Source organism: Dermacentor andersoni, chromosome 1 (assembly GCF_023375885.2).
Source record: "Dermacentor andersoni chromosome 1, qqDerAnde1_hic_scaffold, whole genome shotgun sequence".
Classification (NCBI taxonomy): Eukaryota; Metazoa; Arthropoda; class Arachnida; order Ixodida; family Ixodidae; genus Dermacentor; species Dermacentor andersoni.
The window spans coordinates 371,690,115-371,716,791 of record NC_092814.1 but is presented as its reverse complement, the minus strand read 5'-3'; the positions used below and the strand labels follow the sequence as shown (position 1 = coordinate 371,716,791).

General features: G+C 46.1%; 1 protein-coding gene across 2 annotated transcripts in view; it reads left to right on the top strand.

Annotated features, from left to right (window-relative positions):
* The window catches only part of LOC126516784 (zinc finger MYND domain-containing protein 19-like), a 36,087-nt gene continuing 9,410 nt past the window's right edge, over positions 1 to 26,677 (top strand). Inside the window, exons 1-5 of one of the 2 annotated variants that reach the window (XM_050166887.3) lie at positions 1 to 387; positions 6,961 to 7,020; positions 10,784 to 10,890; positions 14,362 to 14,611; positions 20,262 to 20,322. In XM_050166887.3, coding sequence (XP_050022844.1) covers positions 304 to 387; positions 6,961 to 7,020; positions 10,784 to 10,890; positions 14,362 to 14,611; positions 20,262 to 20,322 — 562 coding nt within the window. In that variant the 5' untranslated portion in view covers positions 1 to 303. The other variant, XM_055063896.2, reaches the window with a different exon arrangement.

Below are 26,677 nucleotides of genomic sequence, written 5' to 3'. Positions count from 1 at the left end.
GCCGTTGGAAAAGCGTTCTCGAGGTGATCGGTCGCTCACATGTTCCTCGCGGTGTCGCGCGGTCGGGGGAGGCGAAGCGGGTGCGTGTGCCGCGGCCCGTCGCTTTCTATTTCCTTCGTGGTTCGCGCGCTTGTGTGCAGTGCTGCTTCCGCGTGAGCTCGCGCGGTTAGGTCGTGCTCCTGTTCCTCGCGGCCGAATCGAAACCCGCTGCGACCACTTCCGCCAGCGTCGCCCGTCGATCGTTCCACCAAGCCGCATCGGTTTCTACGGCGGCGCCTTTATGCCTGCACCGAGCTCGACAAAATGAAGGACCAGGCGGGCCCTTCGGACTCCTGGGTGTCCGGCGTCAAATTGGGCATCGTCAGGCTGGGCCGCGCCGCTGGAAAGGTAGGGCACCGCCGTAAGGGAAAGTGCTTCGCACTCTTCCGGTTTCCAGTATATCTTCTCTGCCCGCGTTTTACTGGCCCCGCCAGACAAAGGCCCTCTCTCTTCCCGCTTCCACCGCTTCCGTTTATCGTTATGTCCGCTGTTTCTGGGCGCGTCGCAATTTGCCTGCTGCAGCTTGCGACGGGCCCCGAATGCTGGCGTGGTTTCATTGTTTTTGCGTAATCTGCAGTCCTTGGAACGCACGCGTGCACGTATGAATCGTATCCGAGGTGTGCGTTCCAGCTGCCCCGACTGGTGTCTCGGTTGTCGCGCGCGTTTGTGCGTCATCCAGTGGAGACTTCTCACGAAGCCCTTTGCCAATATATTCTCGGTACCGCTGGTGCAATATTTCGGCCGTTTTGTTGGACGGCCTTTATGTGTACTACACGCGCTTTCGCAATCTTCGGTTGCCGTGCTTCGCCGCGGGCTGGCACAAGTTCGTAGAGCTCCCGTGTAAGAACGGAGCGGAGAAACCACAAAAAAGAAAAAAAAAACTAAAAGACGCCTATCGGAAGGCCTGCTATTATCGTTCAGGAAGTGAAAAGGAAAAGTGGACCGACGGTTCCCCGTCCGCGCTGTCTGGACATGCATGATTTCAGGGCGCAGGTAAGGGAGTTTAGTCACTTTTTAATATTTTTGCCCTTTGTTATGTAGTTCATGGCCGTTGAAGCACGAACGCGGTTGCTGGCGCCTCTTGCAAAACGCGCGAGGCAATTTCACCACACAAGACGCAGTAGCTTTGCAAACGCCCTGTTGACAACGCTGTTGCGAGAGCATGCAGAATTCGGTGCAGCATTGACACACGCCGATCAGCAGTCACTGCAGGGAAGCCGCATTGACCTTAGCTGAGCAAGTGTTTTTATTATTCAGTCGACGTTGCTTGTGCTCATAGTTTGTCAATCACGTTTCCGCCGTGAATGGGATATTCCTGAATGTTAACTATGAGTAAATCTTTGCCAGAGCTTCGGGCTCGAAGCACGCATGTTCGAACGGCGTGGATGAAGCCGGCACTGTCTAATTTGAGCTGCACGCGGTTTCACGTTCTCGGTTGGCCGTATTCCAGCGCCGTTGATAGGGAAGGTGCTGCTTCGGCCCTCCTAACCAGTCCCGATCAGGGCGCCAATCAGTGAGTCTGCCTGGAACCGGCGTGCCTGACGCCGGCACTGCACGGTAGCTGGCAGCGTCTGCATCGCTCCATGTGATTTGCCTGTATTTACTTGCCGTCCTGGCCGTCGGTGCTGCCTCTATCAGCGCCGGACGGAGAAGCGGCGTCGGGCCATGGCATCGTCGAACCGCGGAAACGACCCAGACTTCAAGAGTGTGCTGCCTTTCGGCGATCAATAAGGGCCCGAGTCGTCCTAGCGGTGGCGGTTCGCTCGCCAGCCGCGCCGGTGCGGCCCGGCTAATCCTTTGTCTTTGAATTCGTCTGCGGACTGTCGCGGTCTGCCTTTTTTTTTTTTTTTTCGTGATGTCAACGCGAACAACAGGGGCGGAAACGTTCGCATGGGAGGCGACGGCGGCGTTGGGTGAATCAGCTGGCCGGTGCACCTTCGAAAGCCGAAGGTCGGCCTCCTCCTCCTCCACTCTAGTCTGACCGGTCACCGGCCAACAAAAGGCAGCACCCGTGCACAAAATTCAGCCTCCGCCGCCGCGGTGCTTCTTCGATTGCTTCTTTCTTTTCCCCCGCTCTGAGTGCGTCTCTCGTTTATGCATGTGTCGCGCCCGTTTCTTGTGTGCGCGGCTTCTCAGACACGAGAGCGTTGGGGGAGAGAGGGGGGGGGGGGGCGCTTTCAAAAGCGAGCGCGCCCTCCCTGCGTCCATCGCCAGACACCTTCGCGACCCCGCCGTTCGTGCATGCGAACAGCTGCTGCTCGAGGCGACCGGGGTTTGGCGGGGGACTCGACGCGAAGACCACGATGACGCTGCTGGCTCGTTGAGCAACTGCCGCGTTCGCTTTTCGGGATTGGGGAGGGTGAGCCGGTTGCTCAGTGCCCGACGCTTTTGTGGCGCGCGTCTCCGGTCGGATACCCTTGGTTTGTCGCGCGCGGCGGCGGGGGGGTGAACGGGGATCGTTTCTTTTTTGCATCGGGAGGAGAGAGGGGCTTTGACGTCGAAAGGGACCTTGGGGATTGCCGTGGTACAGTGGAGGTCGCGCGCACCTGTTGGTCCTTGGAAGCTGGCCGTCGTCTCTGGACGAATCTAGTGATTCGTTCATTTCTCGTACAGTCGGTGCTGAAAGCTTTAAAGCCTTTCCGCGCGTTCGGCCGAAATCGGCTGGTGTCCCATAAATTTGTTGACATCGAAATTGTGACGCGTAATTTGCTCTTTCGAGCTTTGGTTACGATTTCTGCGATAAGGAGAATAAGGCACCAACACACGGGCGCAGATCAACGGCGTTTGCTACAAAGGAGTACGTGCTCACATGCGCGCCGAAAACTCAAGGAACACATCACTGACGATGCACGTGCGCCACACATGCCCTTCACTAATTGCTTTCCGAGATCCATATAGGCGCGCTGATGTGGTTATCGACTTGTATGCAAACGGCCTCATAAATATTAATCGGCATTTTTAGCTCTGTTTATCACACGTATGCTGCCAAACGGTAGCGAAACGTCGGCGTATACCGATGCGCCGAAGCTGTATCGGCACAAGGCACCGATGCAGGCTCTTGTCGCGCGTGCTGCGGCTCCTAAATGCTCAGCAAACACTACAGCTCATCGTAGCTGAACACGGTCTTGAAGAACACGGTCCCGCTTCATTAGCCTGCACGTATGCCATAGAACTGTCCCAGTCCTTTGACTGTTGCAAATTGTCTAACGTCATGAAATATTGCACGTGGTCTAGTTTCACTTCATGCGGAGCGTTCTCCGTTTGTTTCCCCGGGATTACTCCACAATTTCCGCAGTTTCCTCCGCCCTCGAAGCATGGTTGTCGTCCATGATTTCAGTCCTTACGCTTCTACAACTACACGCACTACGCTAAACAGGCCGACTCCTAGTTCGCACAGTGCGATTTTGCTTGCGCGTGCGGCGTTTCTGGCGCGCCAGGTGTATTCGGAGGTGCCGAACTTTGGGTGTGCGGATAAGAAGCGCCCCAAATTTCGGACGCTAGAAAATATGGCCACGCGTGAGGTCTTGAGAGAACGGCTCGCTATCGATAGTCCCGTGCCGACAGCGCGCCTATCGTTTCCATCAGCGCCCCGAGTCTTGCACGACCGACGCGCGCTGCGGGAGACGGCACAGACCTCGGCTGATAAAAGCGGCGCGGACAAGGCGAGCATGCTGCGTGGCCCGGATTAAACGACGACCTCTGCTGGGGCTCGTCCGTCAGTGTCTTCTCCCCTTCCTCGCGTGGGCAGAGAGCAAGCAAGCGCGCGAGCGGGCAGCCATGGCTAGCACTTTGATCCCTGGCGGGCCGGTTTTTGTTACCGCCAGACTTCCGGAATCCGCAGCAGCAACCTCGCCCACTGGTCGCCGCTGTCTGGTTGCCGGCCGAGCATCGCACCCCTGCCGTCGTTTCCACACACAGTTGGACCAGAAAGATAGCGGTGGGCCCAAAGGGGCGCGCCCAAAACAGTTTCCGGTCGGTTTCCGATACAAGCGGGCAGACGCCGTTGGAGCAGTGCGCTGGCTTTGGCCTGCGTCCGTTTGGTCGTCGAGCAGTAGTCGATAGCGGAGGAGTGGCTATGGTGGTACTCGCGATCGAAGCCGTTCACGTCGTCGTGTAGCCACCGTTGGTCCTTGTCAGGTTCTCGCGTTCGAATATCTTGCGGAACGCGCACCGTGTCACTATTGTAGCGGCGTTTGCGCAGTGAACTGTGCGGCGTTCATCAGCCGAGCAGCTAAACGGCTGGGTTGTTGGGCGTTCGGTGGTTGGTGGTCCAGATGAAGGCAGATATTTTTACGAGAAGTCGTGGCGAACCGCCGAGGTTCTGTGGTTAGTTTCTCAACTGTCAATATTAAGCGACATGATTTTTCGTTGTTACGAAGAACTTGCTATGGCCACGCCTGCAACATTTTCCCATGCTGATGTCAGTGGCAGTAATTTGAGGAATGGCAGACATGATGGGTGGTGACAGAATTCTAGAATTCACAATCGGCACTGTTTTTTTTTTCTTTTTTTGTAGTGTCTTGTGCAGGTAATTCATGTAACCTGTACAGGAAAAGCAAATGAATATATAAACAGCACGAGCCTGCTGTGGAAAAATCGGCACAGTTGATGTCGGACACTGAGTATCAGCAGCATAGCCAGAATTTTAAACTGTTGTTATAAAATCCCTTATACAACCAGTGTTGCAGTATGCTTGTGTTGTTTGGTCTCCTCATAGGCAACAGGAAATTAATCTGTCTGAATCCATTCCAAGGAAGCCAGCATGCTTTATCTTTCACCGCTACGACTGCGACTTTTCTACATCCACAGCTCTAGAGTCGCTGAATCTAACCCCTCTGTCTCGGCATCAGGATAAGGGATATTGAAAAGCATTACACTGCAAATAGTCCTTATTGCCTGTAAAACGCCTTAAGTTTGCCAAGGAATCGTCAGCTCGGTGTCACTGTAAACTAAACATTATACCTATGTTTGTACACACTAACATATTCAAATTCAGCTTCTTTCCCCGGACAGTTGAGCTCTGGAACTCATTAAAAGCGGCAGTACTCATTGCTTGCTGCTTTGCAAGTTTGTGTCCAGACTTCGCTACAAGTAACCACATTTTAAAGGGATTTATTTTGCTGTACTTTAATTTTGCTTGATTGTTGCATTGTTTTTTCATTTTGTTTATGTGTAACGTCTCCCACTCCTGATAAAGCCCTGACTGGGCTGCAGTTTGTAAAATAACATTTTGTTTTGGGGTAGGTTTTAACTGGATGGCATGAACATCTTAAGGCAGACTGAATTTTGGGAGTGGTTTGGACCCTGAAACTTCGTGTGTGCTTATGCCACTGTTGATGGTGCCTTGTTGTTCCAGTACAGGTAACCCTGCTATGGGATATCAAGCTTTCCTGAAAGGTATTAGAGCAGATTATTCAGCATATAAGCAGTTCAAAATGGTGGAGTTCTTCTGGCAAAACACTATTCATGGCAGTAAGCATTGGGTTTGTGGTAGCCAGTGAGCCATTTCAAAACAATTATCTAATGACTGTCTGCCTGATTCACTGATGAATCAGGCACACATGCAATTCTGGAAATGATGCTGGGTAATATGCAAGGTTGTCCACTTCGAAGAAATTCTGAGCCTAGTACCTTTACTGAAACGTGTAACCTGAGGTGTCGGTGAAATCAAGCGAAGCTTTCCTTATCTCTACAATATAAAGCATGAAACAATGATTTGTCACTTGGTATGAATGTTCAACCTGTTGCTAGTCTTAGGATTCCTAGAAAATGGCCAAGCCTCTATAGTTTCAGTTCCTTTAAGATGCTAGTTATTAAATCTTAATCATGACCTTTACTTACTATAGCTTATTTGCATTTATTGTAACAGTGCCAGGTATGTGTTGCTAAAATATTGTCTCAATCTCTATTTCAGTCTTTAAGACATTATATCTTTTGCCATGTCCATGTTCCAAAAATTCGTCCTGGTCTGCAACTCAAACTTGGCGTTGGTCCAAGGTTTGAGTCCTGGACCAGGACAAATTTTCCTTCAACTGCGAAGTTTTCTTTCTGAGAAACCCGTATGTGTTTTCTTTGTAGCTTTGTGCCACATTTGGGTGGATGACAATTTTTCCCTTCCATAATTCTGAATCGTGAGATCATGCTCAGTGCCTTGGGTCAAGGCACTGAGCATGATCTTAGAAGCAGCATGTCATCGAGTGTACTCACCGAAATGCGAGACTGCTGTTCTGATAAAACAAACTTAAACATAAACGGAACAAGACTTCCGTAACGGTGTTGTACCCGTAGAAACCAAAATAGGCTCTTCAACATGCAAGCCCTGGCTTTTGCTACGATACCGATCAGCTAGTGCGCTGAACGGGCAGGCTTAGATGAGTGGATCACACAAATGGCTATCGCTCGCACTATCCCTGCCTGAGATGTGCGCTAATGCAGAAGTTGCCTGACCTCGGTTGTTTCGGATTGCAGCCTTTACCCTTGCACTGAAAATTGATAAAAAATATTTGTTTCACTCTAAAACAAAACTTTTCGGTTTAATTTTCGTTCCGTTCCGACACTGGTTCAGTTCCTAAATGGCTCGACAATGCCATTAAAGTTAGCCACAACTGACTCACTCCCGCAACTCCTGTTGAAAGGTCTTGCACTTATCACAGAGTAGCTAGCTTGGCTTTGTGCGTCATCTTTGCAAAATTGCTTGGCACTTGTTTATTAGTCCAGCCACCTGGCTGTCGAGATGATGTGTTGCCATGCCTGTTATTTTTGCTTAGTTATTTCGGTGCTTTGTGTAACGTGTGTGTCTGTGTGTGTGCCAGGTGCATTTGTTGTGCTCTTGACATCCTGTCAGCAACGTGCGTCACTGCTACAGCATTTTCTGTGCGACATCTGTTGTGCCCTCACCCATTGTGTTCTCTTATTTTGCAGATAAAGTATACTCTACTGGATGAGCGGGACATCACACTGGTCCACGAGTACTCGTTTGAGGTAAGCCTCGAACAGACATAGGTGTTGGGCAACACCTATTCTTGTGTTCTGTGCGCTCTTTATTGTGCATGTTGCAGTTATGTCACGATTTAAACCAAGTGCAAAGAAAGATTTTAGTATCTCGTAATATATTGCTGATCTTGTTATTCTTGTCAACCTAATCAAGGGCACATGCCATCTTTAACACTGTAGGGTTAGAACATGGCTGGGGACAATTCTTACGCATTGTGGCACATACAATGGCAGACATCCCATCATCGTTGTTACTCATGCGATTGCTCCCCCTTTCAAAGGCATGTTCTGCCATCTGGTAACACTCTGCATGACTCTAAGCAAGGCTAGATAGCCAGCTACTCGCAAAGTGCTTTGCATAATATTGATTCTGACGCTATGCGGGATCTGCATAATTTTTGTTCTATATAAGATCCTCGAGGACAGTGAAACTGTTGCAACAAATTGGAAAATCGGGCTAGCTAAACTGATTCAGGGCTTGGAAATTGTAATGCTTATTGCACATTCATTTTGCTTCTCATCCAAGTCATTATTTTGTGTTATTTCCAAGGCATGATAGTGCGTTGCAGCTTGTCCTGAGAGCCCACAACGTTCAGTTAAATATAGTGGTTTTGTACGGTATGACGTGACACAGAAAAATACAGCTAACAATAATACCAATGCCCACTTGCGATTTCAATGCAGTCTACAAAGACGCAAGGCATGGATATAGTGTTCCTATCATGCTTCGCTTGTCTCTTCCTTATGCGCTTGTCTTCTTCTGCGCTGAATTTTCGGCTTCAGTGCTTATTAACTTGCTCAATTCGTTCTGCTAATTTACCTTTTAGACACTTTCATATTGCCCTTGGGGTGGGGGCTCTAATTGCTGCCATTTGCTAGAGCAGCTGCAGCCTTTAATAGAATGAGCAAACTTATGGGCAGTTATTTTATTTTTCTACAAACAGCTTGCTTTTATGGTCCCAAGTTGGTCAAGCAATCTAGGGGTATATGAGAGGTGCTTTTGCGCTGAAGAAAATTTTGAATCTGGCTGTTGGAGCATAAAGTGTGCCCAGGCCATAGGGTCATTGTTTTCTGGTACCTTGTCTCCAATTCTAAAGCTGGCTATATGTTTCAGCAATTTAATAATCTGTGTGGTTGTATTTATCAGACCCTTACCAGTAAACAGGTGTCGTATGTGCAATAAAGGCACATTTTAAAATATGGGGATTTATTTCTGATGTACAGGTGAGCCCACGGTTAGTGTGAACATGTAACTGTGGGGCTCATGCTTAGCACAGCGCCAGGCACAGGAAACGGTGAAAACAAAGCACGTGCACAGAACGCTGCAAAGGTGGCACATACTGTGGGTTGTCTGCTGCTGAAACGACCCTTCTCATTGCTTGTGCAGGTCGTACAATTTCACGTCATGTGCCACGGTTGCAGTGAATGCAAGTTATAGAGGAAAAGCTGCAATTGGTTAGCCAGCCATCTGGATGCTATAAGCACGGAAAGGAACATGTTTGCAAAACACTTGGCCACATCATCTGATGCAAGATTTGCATTCATATTCGGACATTATTGCATGATGAACCAAAATGCATTCATTTTGTGGCTGGATCATGGCATAACTCAATGCTTAAGGGTGGCACCACAAGCAGCTTGTGTCCGGCACTGTTAAGTATTGCATGGTTCAGTGTTGCCTGGCGATGTCGTCGTCAGGGGTGGGAGTTGTGCGCCTTGCGTGGAACCATCGAGCTGTGCCAAAACACAAATTTCGAATTAAGTCACTAAATCTTGCAGGATGTGAGCATTCACTGGCAGCCACACAGCCATGTGTTGGCTACCATTTAGCCCTAGAAACTAAGCTAAAATAAATCATTATTCGACTCCAAAATATTGGTCGCCATTTTACATTGGCTTTATGGGGCAGCCCTAATAATCGAGCTTATGCGAAATATTGGTTAGTGACGTTTATCAGAAAGTGGGTGAGTACTATTTTTTTTTTTTTTTTTTTTTTTTTTTTGCTTTACTAGTTTCATAAATTTCAGTGTGGTGTCCCTGCTTCGCACGTGTGTAATATACACAACTTACTTGATGTCAGTGTTTTGTCTGAGACTGCTGATGTACCGTATTTACTTGCATAATAATCGCACCCCTGAATGTTGTCGTTAAAATTTTGATTATTTTTTTTTATTTCTCGTGTAATGATTGCACCCTGAACTTGCCGCAGCGATATGTCGTGTGCCAAGTCTAGCTAATATTGATCGCGCTTACCATCTGTCGAATGCTATGTGAACAACTCTTCAAGACAAACCAAGCGGTCTGCACGCACCAAACATTCTTAAGTAGATGCCTCATTTCATTACTTTCATCACTTTCCACACTTTATGACTAAAAAAAAGCTGCAACCAAACTTGCCTTTATTATGTGTAGGCTTTATAATGGTTGTGGTCAACAACAACAAAACAGGCGCCTTTCGATTCTTCTCATCTGCACTCGTGGGCACGCAACAAATCGCGAGCGGAAATGATAGTAGCCACGTTTACACTGAGACGTTAAAAGTGTACCCTATTCATAGGCCGACGCTTGTAACACAGCTAAGATATTTGCCCACCCTTAGCGGAAACGTGCCGTATTAGGATAGTAGTGAAGACAGATGCCGCAGTTTCCGCAGCATGCCGGCCATGTGTTTCTATGTCACTGGCAGCTAACCGCACCCATCTGCTTCTGTCCCCTCAAAGTGGACATGGCTACGTTATTGCTGCAAACTTGCCGATATTAACGATATTATTTATTACTGATACGGAAAAAACTGTTTCAATGCACGTAATGTACTCGCAAGAGGAAAAAAAATGTTCGTTCGGCGCGTTCAGCTTGCTCCGCTGGCCGCCATTTTTGTTTTGGTGTCCCGCAGCAAATGCGGGACGAAAAAAAGTTTTCTTTTCGCAGGAAATTTAACCCGTGTAATTATCACACCCCTGATTTTGCGTCAATTTTTCTGACAAAAAAGTGCAATCATTATGCGAGTAAATACGGTAAAAGAGCAGACGCACACAGCACTGACATAAAACAAACAAATTGTATTGGAAAAGGTGTACAGCATATGTATTCGTAATTACCCACATGTCACAACCATGGTGTACTAGACCACGAAGAGTTGCAGTAGACAGTGCATGTGCTAGATACATGCATGTCTGTAAAACATCGTAGAGCAGCACAACTTTGCATGCCTTGTTTCTGTGTGCACCGTGGTTTTGGCATGGCAGTGATGATGGATGAATACATGCTGCTTGCCTTTTCCGATAAAATTTGTAATTTAGTACTATGTACCTGCTCCTGTCTTCTGTTCCTGCACTCTAATTATGAATCGCCCATAAGCCCAACTTTCCACTCTAGGACTGACCTCACATCTAAGGCTAAAAAGAATTTGTAAGCCAGCCGCGTGGATTGCAGCGACCACTGCAGACATTCATCGGTAGCACACCTGCATCAGCTGTGCTGTCTCGTAAAGAAATGTCATGGCTTGTACACTGTGTGTGGGTATCTGTGGCAGGAGGCCTGCCATTTATGCATCAAGTTTGTATTATTGCATGGGCAGTGACCCAGTGCACTTAGTCTGTAGTCGTAGTTCTTGAGGACTTGAGCACATGTTATCTGCATGGCAACTAGTCAATGTCTTGGAAACTTTTGGATGCAAAGCTCAGTACGATATTGATGTGTTCTGACAAGCTGCTCAGCTTTCTGTACCGTTTTTTTTTTTTTTTTTTCCTAGGCTCGTGTGGAGGTGGACAAGGACGGCAATGGAGCCCAGATATTTGCCTACGCTTACGAGATGAACCAGGGAAAGAGCACTGGGCAGTACCTGCACCAGCTGCTTTGGTGAAAACTTTTTCCTCTGGCCTTTCCTTTGCTGTTTCTCTTTTGCAGGCACTTCTGCAAATTCTTCAGTTGTGTTCTACTAAGCTTGTAGCGTCCGGTTTTGAAACTTGAGGGATACTTGCAGGTCTGTTGAGTGCAACAAAAATAAGGATGGTGGTATGTGATTGTGTGCACAAGCACTAGTGCCACTTGTATAGGATCAAGCCAAAAAAGGACTTCTGACTTGTGGATTGCCTGAATTTGTGAATTGCTGGCACACATGTCATGAACTATCAGCTTTATTTTCCTTTAATTTCTACCTTATTTACTCATGTAAGGCCCACACCTTTTTTTTTTTTTTTTCTATTTGAATTTTCGCTGGTTGCAAGCCTTACACGAGGTATGCTTATCACTACTCACCGAAGCCTCAAATGGGCCCATAGAACTCTAGAGTTAGTGAAAGCATGTATACAAAAAGGCACAGTCACTGACATGAGTGCTGGTGACACCATCATGTGATGTTGTAGTCAGCCAAAGTATGCAGCACTCTCATTGCCATAGCAAGCTCCTTTCTAATGGTGGGAACACTGCATAGGCCATTCGGCAGCTGCATAGCTATTGCAAAGGTATTTTTGCTAGACTAGTTGCATAATTTATAATGAGGAAACTGATGCAAACAAAGGATCACAGTGGACAGTCAAGAGATCAAGACGGAAAGAGCACTTTTTCTGTCTTGGTCTCCACTTTTCGGCCTTGCTTTGGCTGTGCCAGTTTTCTCATTGTAAAAAACGGATGATTATATTGTTAAACACTGCATCACATGATGAGCTCGAGGTTGAAGCCTCGATCCTGGAAGCAGCGGTCACATCACAATGGGGGCAGAAAGCAAGAATATGCATGTAACCAGGCATTGGGTGCATCTTAAAAGAACCCCAGGTGGTCAAAATTAATCTGGAGCCCTCCATGGCAGTATGCCTCATAATCGGATAGTGATTTTGGCGCATAAAACCTCAAAACTTCCTTAAATTTTACTTTTAGGGTGTCATTGCTAGCGCTGCTGTTCAGTACACCTTCCAATATTATTCTGCCCTAACACATTCAATGGTTGCAGATAGGAAAACAGTTAAGGAAGTTGAGGGTGGAACAGGGTTAGTTGGGGTAATGAGATAGGGAAACCTGCGCATCGCATGGTGTTCGCTTCCACAAGATCTCCGGGAGAAGCCTTCGTCCCGCAGTGTGTACACAAAATATGCTGCTCATGTGTATTCAAGGTATATGCCCTGTGCACTTTCTCAGCCTCGTGACTTGTGCTTTCTCTTGATATGAGCTGATAGCACGTGTAGAAAATGGCAGCACTAAGCGCTTCCATAAAATAGTCCATATAAGGTATAAAATACTTAACATAAGCCATTTCAAAAGTTGGGTCCTTCACTTTTGGGCAAAATTTGATAATTCCCGATTTTTGCATCCTGAAGCTTTATGAAAATGGGATCTCTCCCCAGTTTCACCCTTTCATGAAGTGTAAGAGGAAGTGCAGGTGTTGAAAACCACTGAATGCCGCCCGACTTGTGTGTGCAAGTGGTCAAGATATAGTATATTAATATTATTAGAGTATGAATATGATATGTTATTCTTTTTTAGCTCGAAGCTCGTGCAAAAAACTGGCATTTATAATACATTCAGTGCCTGCTTTCCTTGAGTGAGTGAAAGCTTGTTGCCGTTTTAGTAGCTGTGTTTATTACATGAATACAACAGTGGCAAACTGCAGTTGCCGCGCGTTGCGCACATGTAAATGGCTATGATGGGTTAGGAAGCAAACTCAATGCTGATGTTGCTTTACATTGCGAACGGCAGCTGTGACGTTGAGAGGACGTTTTCCCCATTAACGTACATTAGAATGGTGACAGATTAGGCTAGTTAGGTAGTTATTCCATTTTGTTGCAAAGGCAAATAGAGCAGCGCAGTGGAAACATGACTGCAAGTACAAGAGGTCTGTCTGGTTTTGGATGGACAGAGAAATTCTCAAATAATGCATGGCAACATACATCAACAAGTGCTTGCAAGACAAGGAAAAAGCATCTTGCCTTTTTGTGAAGCATGCCCATGTACACTACTATACAGTCAACAACTGATCTTCCGAACGCCCGATAATTCGGATGCCTTCGTGCCCCATCGAGTCAATGTGTAAGAACGTCTGAAATTTCGGATGCAAAAACTCTTAAGTCCCATTTTCTGGACCTTTTGCCCTGATCGCAGGTCTGAAACTGCATTGATTAAAGCTACCACCGCCGCCATTTTGATTATCTAGGCGCCTCGAACAGGCGCTCCCACACGCAGATCCACTGGCAGCCATAGCCACCACCGCAGCAATGCTAGGCCTAGCTACTTCGATGTTCGCTACCAAGCTTCTTGCTGTTCGGTGCCGTGTTTTTCATTAAAACAATTTGCTGCTGTTAGCACTGGCGCCGACTCCGCCTTTGTAATCCTCACTAATGGCTTCGAAGCTCTGAAAGCACGACGCGTTGCCCCTCTGCTTGTACCGAAGGATCTGTAGTATGTACTAAATAAGAATGTCGGTTCATGAGTCAGCTTCGCTTCAATACAGCAATTTTATGCAGTGAAGCATACCAAGAGTGGGAACGGGCAATTCTCACGAGACACAGTATGTATTCCTTAATTATACATGCATGCACCTGCCATCTCCTCACGCAGTTCAAGCACCAATAGGTCTAATAAGTGTACTGGCAAGCCTTCAGAGCTATTTCGGATGTGCCTGTGGGGATTTGAGCCCTGGGGGGCAGTAAAAGGCATGCATTTTTCTTTCTTTTTTTTTCCCCTCGTGTTTTTGCAGTCCCTAGGAGTCCAAAAAATCGACGTTGACTGTGTACACTCTTCCTTTGTTAAATCAAGTGCACAGATCAAAGTAAGAAAGGGATCATCAGGCGTGTCTCTGTTGATTTTAATTATGTGGTTTCTTTTAAATGTATAAATGCCTGCCGACAAATTTGTATGAGTTCATCACATGCAAGCTGCTCTCTGTCATTACATGTTCCCATAAGTGATTCTGCTTGTTCAGATATGTTTGTCTCCAAAAAAGAGACCATTGTGTGTTTTAATCGTTTGTCATCTACCAGAAAAATCCCAAACTTTGGTCTGCCAGACAATAAAAACCCGATTAGTTTTCCTCTTAAAAATAACATGAGGTGTTTTGCTCCCGAATTCAAAAAAAAAAAAAGACACAAAACCTGAAAATGAAGCACTCTATATATAAGGTCCAAAAACTATTTTGGTGTTATTTCTACCTTTTCATGCCCCATGTATTAGCTGATGTGAAGCCATGTGCATTATCTACTGTGTGCATATTCGTCCTCAAATTCCTTCATTGCGGTGCTGCCATGTCTGCTTTGTGTGCATCTTTCGCACTGCACAAGTGTGGCATCGTGTGGCATGACTTCGACGAGGAAGGAGACCACTTTCTGGTGGTGTATGCAGGGAACGGCACTTTGGCGGAGTTGCCCCTGGGTTCCGGGTGGCACACCTGAATGGGGTCACCATGGACAACCGGCTGGAAAACCTAGCACTAGAGCGGATATGCCTGCCCTTGGCACCCCATGTGGCTGACATGCACATGCCAGCTTCCCCCTCCTCGTCGCTGGCAGAGTCCCAGCCCAACAAACAGCGCGAGCAGTCGCTCTACTGGGCTGCCATCCAGCAACTACCACCGGAGCACCTGGTTGAAGAGGTGCGTCTCCTCCCTGTGGCCCCTGTTGGCTGAGGGTTGCACTAGTAGACTCGTTTCACCAATGACAAGGTAGTTGTCTTGGTAGATGCTGGAGACCTTGTGCGCTGTAGTGCACATTGCGGCAGAAAAGGCTGGGGGTGCTATTACATAACGCTATTCCTAACCGCTCTTATTCTATTTCTGCCATTAGCCCTCCATGATTCGTCAAAGATTTCTGGCCGCACCCACTTTGGCTGTCTGTCATGCAACGTCATGAAAACTGCAAAAACTCCCCTCCCCGTCGATATGACTTGTGTACACTGATTATGCGTGATTAGGTCAAACAAAAAAGTTATTGAAAGTATTTTCAGTTCTGCACCTTTTTCAACATTAGCCTCTGCTATTGCTAAAACAAATAATTCGGGCTCCACCCACTTCACCTGTCTGTCATACGATGTCGCAATACCGCTAAAACTCGCCACATCAAAGACATATACACACTAAAGATTCATTGATATGCCAAGCAAAATTTATTTATTCATTTATTTTTATTATTTCGGAAGCCGGAGAATGCCCTGTTTCAAAAGGAATAGAAGACGGCTGTCTGCCGATTGCTCTTGTGCTGGCTACTGAGAGCTGTCGAGAAGAATGCCTTTCTTTGCGCATAAAAATTTTTATGCGGCAGTATAATGTTGTCGAGCCCTTCCGGCACGTGTACAACATTGATCTCCCAACTCTTCTTCACTGAGGACCCATTTTAATGGCATTCTTAATTAAAGGGGCCCTGAAACACTTTTTGAACACGGTAAGAAAACGTTCCTAATCTATCGTGCAGATTGCTGTGAACATGTAAGCCAAATATTACGGCACTGCATGCAGCATAGAATTTACAATCTCCTGTCGAACAGTAGAACATAGTTTGCTCTTGCTTCTGCAGTGTCATCATGCAGCATCATTGAAAGCAGCTAGACCCACCAACGCTATTGGCTGATTTCGTGATCGCAAGAGCATTCTCAGTAAAACATAATTGCTAATTTCGAATTGAATAAATGAAAAATATGTACGGCCTGCGTTCCCAAAAGAAGACAGAAAAATCATCTCATTTTTGCATTGCACGTAGCTGGGTCTGCTATGCGTGGCCTTCTAGATGCCAGCAGCGACCTGCATAGTGTAGTCTACCGTGGCCGCCAAGGGGTGCCGCGACAAGCCCTCTCGCTGCCGTGACACTCATTGGCCAGGGTTTTGCCCTCGTGGCTTCTCTGCTGCGTTGCTTCAAGCATGTTAGCAGTGACGGAAATGGAGAGAAAGCTGGGTGTCGCTAACATAGCTCCACTTATATTTGAAGCATTCGAAACATTTTTGCAGCGTGACAGTCGTGAGCCGACGACCTTTAGTAGGGAGGCCATTCTATGATTAGTTGGAAAAGTGTTACAGGGCCCCTTTAACTCCCCATTGCATGCTGCTGCAGCGATTTTTGACCAGCCAGCGCAAGCTAAGCAAGGGAAAGTAAACCAATTGCTGATGCCGGCACCATTCTCCTCGCCCAGTTATCTGCTTTCATTGCGCTAGCTCGGCTCAACCGAAATGCTCTCCACTCTTGCGCACTCCTCGTCTCTGGTCAGCCAATTAGACCAGAATAACTTGTAACGGTAGGCAGCGCTATTCACTTTGAAAAAAAAATTTTTTCCTCCTATAAACAATGAGGCCGTTTGATTGGGCAAGCAACGCTGTGGGTCACTACCCGATGCTTGCGTCTGCAGTTACGTAAATATTCCATAAGGAGATTGGAATGCAGTCAGAATGGAATAGTTTTAAGTTATACAGCCCCTGGTAAAGTACTGAATAAGAACTGGCATAGGAATGCGATAAACAGGATTCAGATAAGTAATTCCGTGCATCTATGGGTTGGGTGTTTTTTTTTTACCCCCATTCTTTTTCCGACCATACAGAACTTTTAAGTCACCTGTGGCAGATAGCACAATTCTAATCCTTACAATTTATTGCTTGAATAGGCGGACATTACTTTCACAAAAAAATCCAAATGTGTAATCAACTAATTAACCAACTGCAACTAATTGTTTTTACTGGTTGCTTTAAAGGGGCCCTGTACCACTTTTTATCGAAGTGGAGAAAGACATTTGAAGTGAAGGCAGGCTATTTCAGAACCACTTTGCTGCAAAAGTACTTCAGTGCGTTCATCAGAAGCGGAGTTATCGGCAATCAAACACGGCCTCAGCTGTGCTCCCCTTCCTCCTCCAATGCCTCCTCCAAGACGTCACCGTGGGGCGCAGTTCACATTTCCAATTTGGTGCCTATGCAGCGCTAAACGTAAGCCAAACGCAGCTGTCCTCGGAGAGCTGCGGTGCGCTTAGCCACTGGACTCGTGGCGGCACCTCGCGGCGGCCGCGGTGTAGCCGAGCGCAGCGAGCAATAGCAGGCGCGTATTGGAGTGTGCTTTATGACGAAATAGAGCACACAGAAAAGAAGAGCAAGGAGCATGGGGTTTTTCCAAACGCGAGCGTTATCCGTTCGTTTTTCCGAACGAGAGCTACGTTATCTCACCAAGCCCGAGGGGTGGTTCAGGGCCCCTTTAAGCCAATATTGTTAATTTTAGCCGGTGAGTTTGAAGGCATATAGACTTGGAATAAATTCTGAGCATGGCACTCGTTTCTAGATATGCAAAATTTACGGTTTCACTTTTCTTTAACAAAACGTTTTCACTCATTGAACCACAAACGTAACTGGACTGCCAATGTATTTCGTCACCCGCTTTGGGAATGAATATCTCGAAGCTGGCATCATCCTGAGAATTCGTTCCAAGTGGTATGTACTTTGTGAGCTGACCAGCTGCCATTTACAAATTCCAGCATGGACTGTAAATTAATCATTTCTTTTAAATTGGCAAAATTTTGATAATTGATTCTGCATTTTGATTTATCACGCAAGTAATGTCTGCCTCTGAGTAATCCAGTTCAAGAACTATAGTTACACTATCTGACGCAGGCAATATTCAAGGACTGTATAGTGGCTATGTATATTCTTAAAAAAAGAACTTCCTATACAGTAGAACCCCGCTGTTACGTTCCTCACTGCTGCGTTTTCCCGGCTGCTACGTCGTTTTCATCCGGTCCCGGCATAGCTTCCATAGGATCCAATGTATAAGGAACCCCGCTGTTACGTAGTAACTGTGAAAACGTTCCTGCATGGTGCATCGCAACCCGAACCCGCCTGGGCTAAAGTAGGCAATGCGCTCCAACCGCCATTTTGGCTTTTGACGAGTTTTGACCGGGCTTGGCCGTGCTTGGCTATGGAACTGGCTGCAAGAAGCCGCATGCCTGTTCGAGAGGCCGCCACTAGGTGGCCATTCGTGAAAAATGCTCTCACTATCATCACTGTGATTACAGTCACCGCATGGTTTGTTGGACGGGTCGACTCGCGGAGGAAGGAAACTCGGGAGAGGCCCTGACGTCACTCTTTGTGAAGCTATAGCTAAAGGGAAGCCGGAAGTTGGCGTTGCTCATGGTGTTGCTCCGCCTATCGGGCCAGCTCTCCTCTCTTGTTTACATTTCTCGTGCAACCGGGCTGCTCGGACGCGCGTGCTCCGCGGCAATACTACTAAACAATCGTTAGCACGTTAGCATGATTATGCCAAAGAGGGCGAAATTTCCCACGGATATTCCTTCGTCCGTTGCCGATGCCGGGGAGTTGCGAAGTCCTAGCTTTGGAGAAGCCGTCGCGGCTCTCGACCTCCTCCGTAGGTATGTCGCATCTCACAGCGACACTGACAGCAATGCGGCCTTTCAGGCTATTGAGAAACGTGTGGTGATTTCTAGCGAGCGAAAGAAACTGCAAGCCACCATTCTAGACTTTTTTATGTTCTAAGTGCACTCTGTGGAAATAAATTGTCTATAGTTGAAGCTGCACTTTTTTCATTCATTTTCGGAGCTTTCCTCACAGTTGCGTTTTCCCGGCTGTTACGTTTTTTTTCCTCGGTCCATTGAAAAACGTATGAATGGGGTTCCACTGTATTGCGTGCTGGAAAGCAAAATTGTAAATAACATCCTGTCATAATATTCAGGAACTGGTTCCAGATAGTGTTTTTTCTGTATTTGATAATTTTTTAAAGAACTGTTTCAATGCTATTACTTGTGAAACTGAAAATTTCTCAATGGTTCACTCTGTTTATGTACAAACCATTTGGCATGCCACTAAACATCCGAGTGGTTGTGTAACGTGACTCGTGAAGGAGTGCGATGACATAAACACAAACTGACGGTGCATAAACGCTGTCAGTTTGTGTTCCTGTCAAGGCTGCCTTATGTAAAACACTTGCACGTGGCAGTTGTGTTCACTACAAGTTGGTTGGTACTTGGCACATAGTCCCAGAATTCAACTTGGCAACATGAACTTGTAGCCAGAAAAAAATATCCGTCATATTCAATGGACTCGGAACAGAAGGTACTTTTTTTTCACCAGAGATGTTGTATGCGTTGCACGTTTGCAAAAGCAGTGTCGTCCCTTCACAGGGGTGACGGTATCTTCACCGACATGCATAATGTACCTTGGAGTACATTCAAGCTGTGCTGTTACGGCCTAAAAAGGACAGGCAAACTGCGTTGTTTGAGCTAGCACAGACTGTGCCTTTGAATTTCATGTGGCAGGTTGCCACACATAAGGTAGATAAGTTCAATTCTGAGGAAGAATCTATACTTGTGGTCACAATACCATTGCCATATTTACTTCTGTATAATGCCCAGACTTTCTTACCCCTTACGGAGTGCAGGCCTTATGCAAGACCGGCTTGCACTACTCGCTGAAGTCTCGAACATTGCTGAGACTACTGTGCAGAATAACACAACTTCTAGCAGCCAACTATGAACACTTTCTTTAGTGGTAACGTTGATAGGCTCGCCTATCGGTGCTTTCCCAAAGCTGGTCATCCTTTGGGTTATTCATTACCGTTTGAGATTCCTGTCACTTTAAAGCTCTTAATGAAACTGCACACCATGTGTTCCAAAATCCATACACACACATCTTGCTGCGACACCCTCTAATGCGCTCGCAAGCACAATAAAGCTAAGCTTGCTAAACAATGTTCCTCGGCAGAGCCGATACCATCGAAGCATGCTGAATCTATGACGTGATTGTGATCCTGTGCCATATAATGCCGATGACTGTACCATAGTTGGCAGGACAGTAACTAGTGCCATGTGTAGTGGTTTGTGGAAATTGACCTGCAGGTGGGTGTGGCTTCAGAGATCGAAATGGCCTGCTAGTGTGATCTCGGAGGCCACACACCCAGGTATATGCTTGACGCTCTATGAAACTTTTTCAAAAATTTTCGTGCTCCATTGTGTGTGGGTTTGAGCCTTGCACGTGGGAACACGGCAGTTTTTGCATTTAAAGAAATATATGTGCACTTGTCAATTGTGATAGTAACCATGACAGTATTGTCAAGGCTCCAGCTATCGATGTTCTTATTTTTTTTAAATACAGGGCACCACGGATCATCCTTTTGCGATGATGATGGATGCGTCTAGCAATGCAGAAAAAGGCATGCAGCACTTAAACTTAAGAATAATTGCTCTCTGCAGCCTTGCTGCCGCGGCACTTGCTCACCGCAGAGGTTCATTACAGCAAGGGTCCATAATTGTTTTGTTCTTTTCGTCAGCTCGCAGATGCTGCCGTCACCAAGTATTACAATGCCAACGGCGAAGTTATTGAGGAAGACGGTAAGTAATGCCATGACCTCTCAAGTTATTGTCCACGAGAAACCTGAACACATATAATACAAGAAGCACTTTTTGCCCAACTGTCAACTCTCTGCCAAAAGCTTTTGCAGACCTCTTTTCACTTCTGGCACACTGTTACATTGGCGAGCAGTATTTGCGAAATGGAGGGGTATCTAGTGGAGGGTGTCTGAATGTCTAAACATGCGAGTCAAATGATAATTCCTCAAATGCACTTCGATTCACAAATCCACCATTTTGTTTCCTAAGTTTGTAATGTTTCACTCGGTATGAGTTGAAACGCAGGAGCCCATCAGTGGAGGGACTCCGAGACTGTATAGCAGCGCCAACACTCCAAAAATTAGCAAACCATACTGTCTGTTACTGGTAGCACCCCATTTACAACAAAAATGGCACCTTTCATTTTTTTTGAGCAATAGATAATGTAGTGGGCAAATATCACGTGGCAACTAATGATAAGTGTGAGTACTAATATTAATGAAAGCTCCTTCCATGAACTTTTGTAAGTAGCTCTGAATGTTTTGTCTGTGCACTGCACGCTGGAGGTTTAATAGCGAGTTTTTGAATAGGGGCCCCAAACGTTTTGGGGCCCCAAAGAAATAACGTCGAAGCCACTGTGCATGCGCGAGACGCAAACTGCGTTTGGGTTTTGCGTTGGGAACGCTATTTCATCCATTTAGCGGGAGCGAAATAGCGGCCCCGAAAGCTTTGCGTCAGCAAACATGGCGGCACCCATCGAAGCGCCGGCTCTAACCTAGCACCAAACTGGGTTCGATTTGTGGTAACGTGTGACGTTCGCAACCTAGGAGAAGTGACTGCAATTATCGCTTTCTCTCTGCTAGCGTGTGTTATGAAGATTGATTCAATAGACGCCGCTGATTCCGAAATGGATTGTGGATTTTATGGCTCGTAGGCCTAACACGGCTAAGCTTGGCTGGTGAAGGCACGTAATGTTGGTTTGCTCCAAACTAAGCGCAACTAATTGTTTTGCTGCTTACAGAATAACCTCTAAATTGTAATTAAACGCAAATACACGCAAGTCAATATTACTATTCCTATCATAAAATGCTATATTTTATTTAATTATTTGTAGTAGCTTTTCTAGATGCTATCCACAAACGCAAAGCCCTATTCTAAACCTCTTCAGTCCTGCATGCCCCAACGCTAACACCCGCAAAGCTCTTTGGGGCCCCAAACTATTGGGGCCCCTATTCTAAAACTCTCTAATGTATATGATCCCAAAGCTCCCAAATATACAGTAATTCTAATATGTGCACACCCAGAAGCTTTTGTCTATAGAAAGTGGTGTATGTTACACAAACTTGTGCACAGAATTAAATTATTAAACCCAACTTAAAGTATTTTTCAAAGCGCAAACAAGGAACACGGCACAAAAGGAAGGTCATTCACAGGACAGGCGCGTATGCCAATTATGCACCAACTAGGCCCACAGAAAGTTCTTCTAAGCCAACCTAAAGCCTGGAGCCTTTATGAAAGAAGTTGAACCAACTTATAATATTCACATGCCAAACAAATTTTATTACTGTAACCAATGATTGTTAGTGAAGCCCATCTATAACGGTGCCACATATACATGGTTATACAGTCGAATCTCGAGAATTCGTACTTGAAGGGGCCCAAAAATTTGTTTGAATTGAAAGAAGTTCGAATTAACCCTTTGAGGGTCGATTTCTTTCGCCATATGCGACCGCCCAGGGTCGATCTTTTTTATCGCAGATTCCAATTCTTCTTAGGGACTTATTTCAACAAAAAATTGACCGTCATTTTTCTAGGGTGACCGTAAAGTGAGAAAACAATATTTTGAGTTGGTATATATGTACTCTTCATTCATGAATAACAAGAATAAAAAAAAATGAAATAAACTTATAAGAATCAGAAATTTGATGCATTGTTGTACACATAGTTCAAGGCTTTGAAAATGCGCAAACGAGAATATTTTGCAAGACTCAAATGTTCCTGCTCTTGCACTAATATGTACATCCATAGCGTAATAGAACTGCGTAGGTGCGCACACTCGGGAAAACTATGTAGTTGTGTGCCCGTCAAAAAAGCAGAACGTGTGACAGACTTCTGCTAATCTTCATCTTATCGCCAACCAGAAGCAATTAGTTTTCGCAAGTGTCAAAAAAAAAAAAAAAGCAACGGAAACGCAGGCACGGCGGCATGCTTCCTATGCGCACCGCTGTGAGCACAATGAGCGAGAGACAGGCGGTCGCCCTTTGAGCGATTAGTAATGTGGTAGCCATCAGTTTTGCAAACGCAAGAAGCCGAAACCGTGCGCGGAACAAAACCCAAACCGCTGCCCGCTCGCACGCATGCCAATGTGCTAGCGGTAATATATAGACACACGGGAGCAAACTAGCTCTAAAACAAACCATGCAACGAAAACAGAGAGAGGGAGGCACGCAAAAAACATTCCCTGTATTCCCACATAGTGGCAGCACATGACAGAAAAGAAAAGGGAAATTGGCACGCTTTTTAAATGTACAGACAGCGCCGTAAATATACGGCATCGACCATTTTTGGACTTGTTGGCAGCACCGTATATTTACGTCACCCTCAAAGGGTTAAAAGGACTTGTTAAGGTATTTGGGCACCATGTTATGGTGCACATACGTTGCGAGTCGTGAAATATTGCAGCGTGCAAGCATACAGCGAGCAAGGACCCCGAACAGCAGAAAATGAAACTTCAGGGAGCGGGCTAAGCTGGCACTGGGCCGGCGGGGCGAGCGCGTGCGGAGACTGTCAAAGGTGAGGGAGTTACGAGGGAGAGAGTTGCGAGGAAGGGCGGGAGGGAAGCGGATTTGCTTTCCTGCCAGCTTGATGGCTGGTGCTAATTACCTCTACCTCCAAAGCTGCAGGTTTGGTGGTGAAGCATTCTTGCTCCAGAAGGACAGTCGGGCACAACACTGCTGCTTCCCTCTTAGTGCTCGTGTGCTTTTCCTTTGTCTACTGACAGATCAGCACTGTGTTTACGTTCTTTGTTCTGCATTCTTAACTCGAGTCATGTCTTTTCAAAATGAAGTCATTGCCACTGATCATAATCATGTTGGTGTGCTCCCTTCTGGCATTGACAAGACAAGGAGAGTAAGGTATTGGGTGTCGCCTTCACATCCTTGTATTTAGGGTCTGTTTTGTCGTACGGAATCGAATATGGTGCACTGTCTCCAACAACATTTACATACGGACGTCTCGGTTTAGACCCATCATTGTAAAAAAAAAAAAAAGCGTGAACGAGGCAAGTCAACCAAAACAAGTGCAAGCAAGAGCTGACGCGAGCAGACCACAGTGCAAAACAAGCGGTCTGGCTGAACCAGACGCGAGTACGGATGAGAGTGGTCAGGCGATCCGTATGACACCAGTTTCCCGCGTGTATGTTGCTGTAGGGGCCAGCTCTCATGGGTCTCCTCCATTCGCAGCGCGCTTGCTCCCGCAGTGAGCCAAGAAAAATTGGCCCAGGACCGATCCCTCCCACGGCATGTGTTTTGACTCTAGTGGTGCTGGGGCATTACGGCACGATGCAGAAACTGCAACCTTACCATTTGAGGGAGGGTAAAATTTCCACCACGTTTATTTTTTCTTCACGCGCAGCATTGAGTGGTCTCTCCCAAGCTTTTCCTTTATGGCGGGGTCAGAGCAATGCTGATTGGAGGCGCCACTGTGAGGTTTGGCGCGCTGCTGAGAGCATTGTCGGCGCGTGGTATGTTCAAATTAACAGTTGCAAATGCTTGCATGTTTGAATTACCAGGCATTTTCGGCCATTGGAATACACATAACTTTCACGGGACCACAGCATCAGTTTCCAATAAACTGCAAGTTCAGATTAAGCATGTTGAAATTAATAAGATTTGACTGTAATAATGAGTTGACTTAAAAGTATCAGTTTATGCAATTAGGGCTATGAGAAAGACATATATATCTTATATCTTATATATATCTGTTGCATGTCGGATGCAACAATCAAAATTTTGCCTTCTGGACATCATTTTTTCATGCAGACTAGTCGAGCTTGACATTAGTGTTGCAAAGTTCCCATAAATGAGTGATGTCGAGATTGGGCGAAAAGTTTACTTGCGCGTGTTCGTATTGGCCACCATCCCCGTGCAGTGCATCCTACCTGCACGCCAATTGCGAAAGCCGCAGAGAGCACTAAGAGATGGCACCAGCTGCTTCATGGTTGCCTACTATTGTGGTCTGCTCCATACGCGTCCAGAGGAGAGAGAAAGAAAGAGAAGAAAAAATAAAAATAGAAGCAGTGTGGTGGTGCTTTCCCTATGTCTCTCTCTCAGCAAGTGCGTAAATTCACTCTGGAAGCAGTCCCGAAGCAGCGGAAAGCCCAGTTTGTAGATGGCACTGACAAAGCACTAAGCTGTGTTGCTTGAGACAAAGCTACAAATTTTGCAAGACTCAAAAGAAGTATGAGCTCATGCACGTGTAGTGAACGATATTGAGAATTCGGAAAACTTGGAGCTCCAAGATCATGAAGGCTGGAGCCAGTAGCCATGGCGAACAACGGTCGTATGCTTTACCACATCACGCACCTGTATAGCGGTGAAGCTGACTTGGGAAACTAGCTGCCATTTTGCAACATGTATTAAACCCTTGCCCATTTTTCTTTCTAATAAATTGGGTGTGTGTTAGATTTCCACTTTGTTCAGGAGCTTTAATGTCCTTTCTACATTAATTTGTACTTTGGACACATAGAAAGCGGGCATGCATTTGCTTGATTCTAACACGCCCCCAAATCAAATAGTGGCTGTATGAATCAGCAGCGTGTTCACATTTCTGCATCTTGTTTAATTCAACCTGCCAATCAATTTCGTCGGTCCTGTCGGGGTCGAATAACAGAAGTGGACTGTAATAAAAAAGTTTGTGAAATTTTGTTAAATTTGTCAGTTATGTATTTTGATTTCTTGTGTGTAATGCCCACCACGTCAAATAATCTAGCTCAAGGACTACAATTATGCTGTCTGTCACATGCAATTTTCAGAAATTCTGTGTGATCTAAAAAAAAAAAACACCCTGTATTTGCTGTTCCCCCTCCCCCTAACCAATGCCGTACATGTGCAGTTACTTACCTACCAGCTTTTACGATTTCATCGTAAGAAGCCCGATCTGCGTCCATTTAAGGCTGAAGTGTATTTTAAAAGAACGGCTAGTCTCCGACCAACTTTTGAGCCTGGCTTTATTTTTTTTTATCTGCTGTATTTCATGGGCATACTTGCAGCACTGCCAGCTTCTTTTCGTTTTTTTTTTTTCTTTTTTGACAATTGGGTAACAGACATTGTGGTTACTCGGGGACCGTGCTGCACAGGACAGTGCGTCAGCGACGAGACGTGTGCATGGAGTACTAGTCAATGTTTAATGTGATATTGGCTGTACATAGTGGCAGCCATCTTGATTTGTCCAGGCTCAGGATGGGGACAAATACAATTCCTGCTGCATTGCTAGGATTATATGTCGACCTTCTTGCAGATGCCACAAAATGGCCAGCTCTGTGCACCACATGTGAATCCCTTGTTTTTTGTAAGCATAGACATGCCTAGAATAGTGCTTTGTTAATAATACCAAGGCACCACACATGATGCTGTAGGTGTCAACACTTTTGTTTGAGCTTAATATGTGCCTCACAATTAAGTTTCTCAGTTCCCCTGTTTTTCTTGTATACTTGCGACCAAATGCTCAGTCCCATACAGCCTTTTTGCGTAGCATTTTGCCCGAGAGGAACGAGATGGCGCTCTCGGCAGCGCTGTGCGCGTTGCCTCAATGAAAGCGCACAAAAACAAAACCGTTACCGCTTCTGCACCCCAACTGTGTGTTCAGCAGTTGGAAATGCAGCTGGGTGTTTGCTAAAGCCCTGTGCTCTACTTATGGTGTAAAATGGGGAACGGTAGACGGAAAGTGTGCAGTAGTTAGCTGCAAAGATTGATATATTAAAGAATATAATGAATCTATGGGGGCCACATTCACAGTTCGCTGCTACATTAAGGACTGCCTGTGTTGCCAGCCCTTTGCAATGTACTGCTTTCTTCATTGGTAAAAGAAAAAGTAGTCCACCAGCGTTATCACTAACCTCCAAAGAAAAACTTCAACCACAGAACCTTCGCAAGAGTGAGTAGCGCTTGCTAAACGAAGACATAGGGAGTAGCGCTACTTCTTGGCATAGAAAGTTATTCACTCATTATCTGCACACATTCACCCCAACTTGCGCACAAACTTACGGCCACTATAGTTCACTCTCGTTACAACGGACCCTGATAATCTGACAAAAAATGTCCATTTTATCCGAAGTCTGTAATATCCGAAATGCCGCACT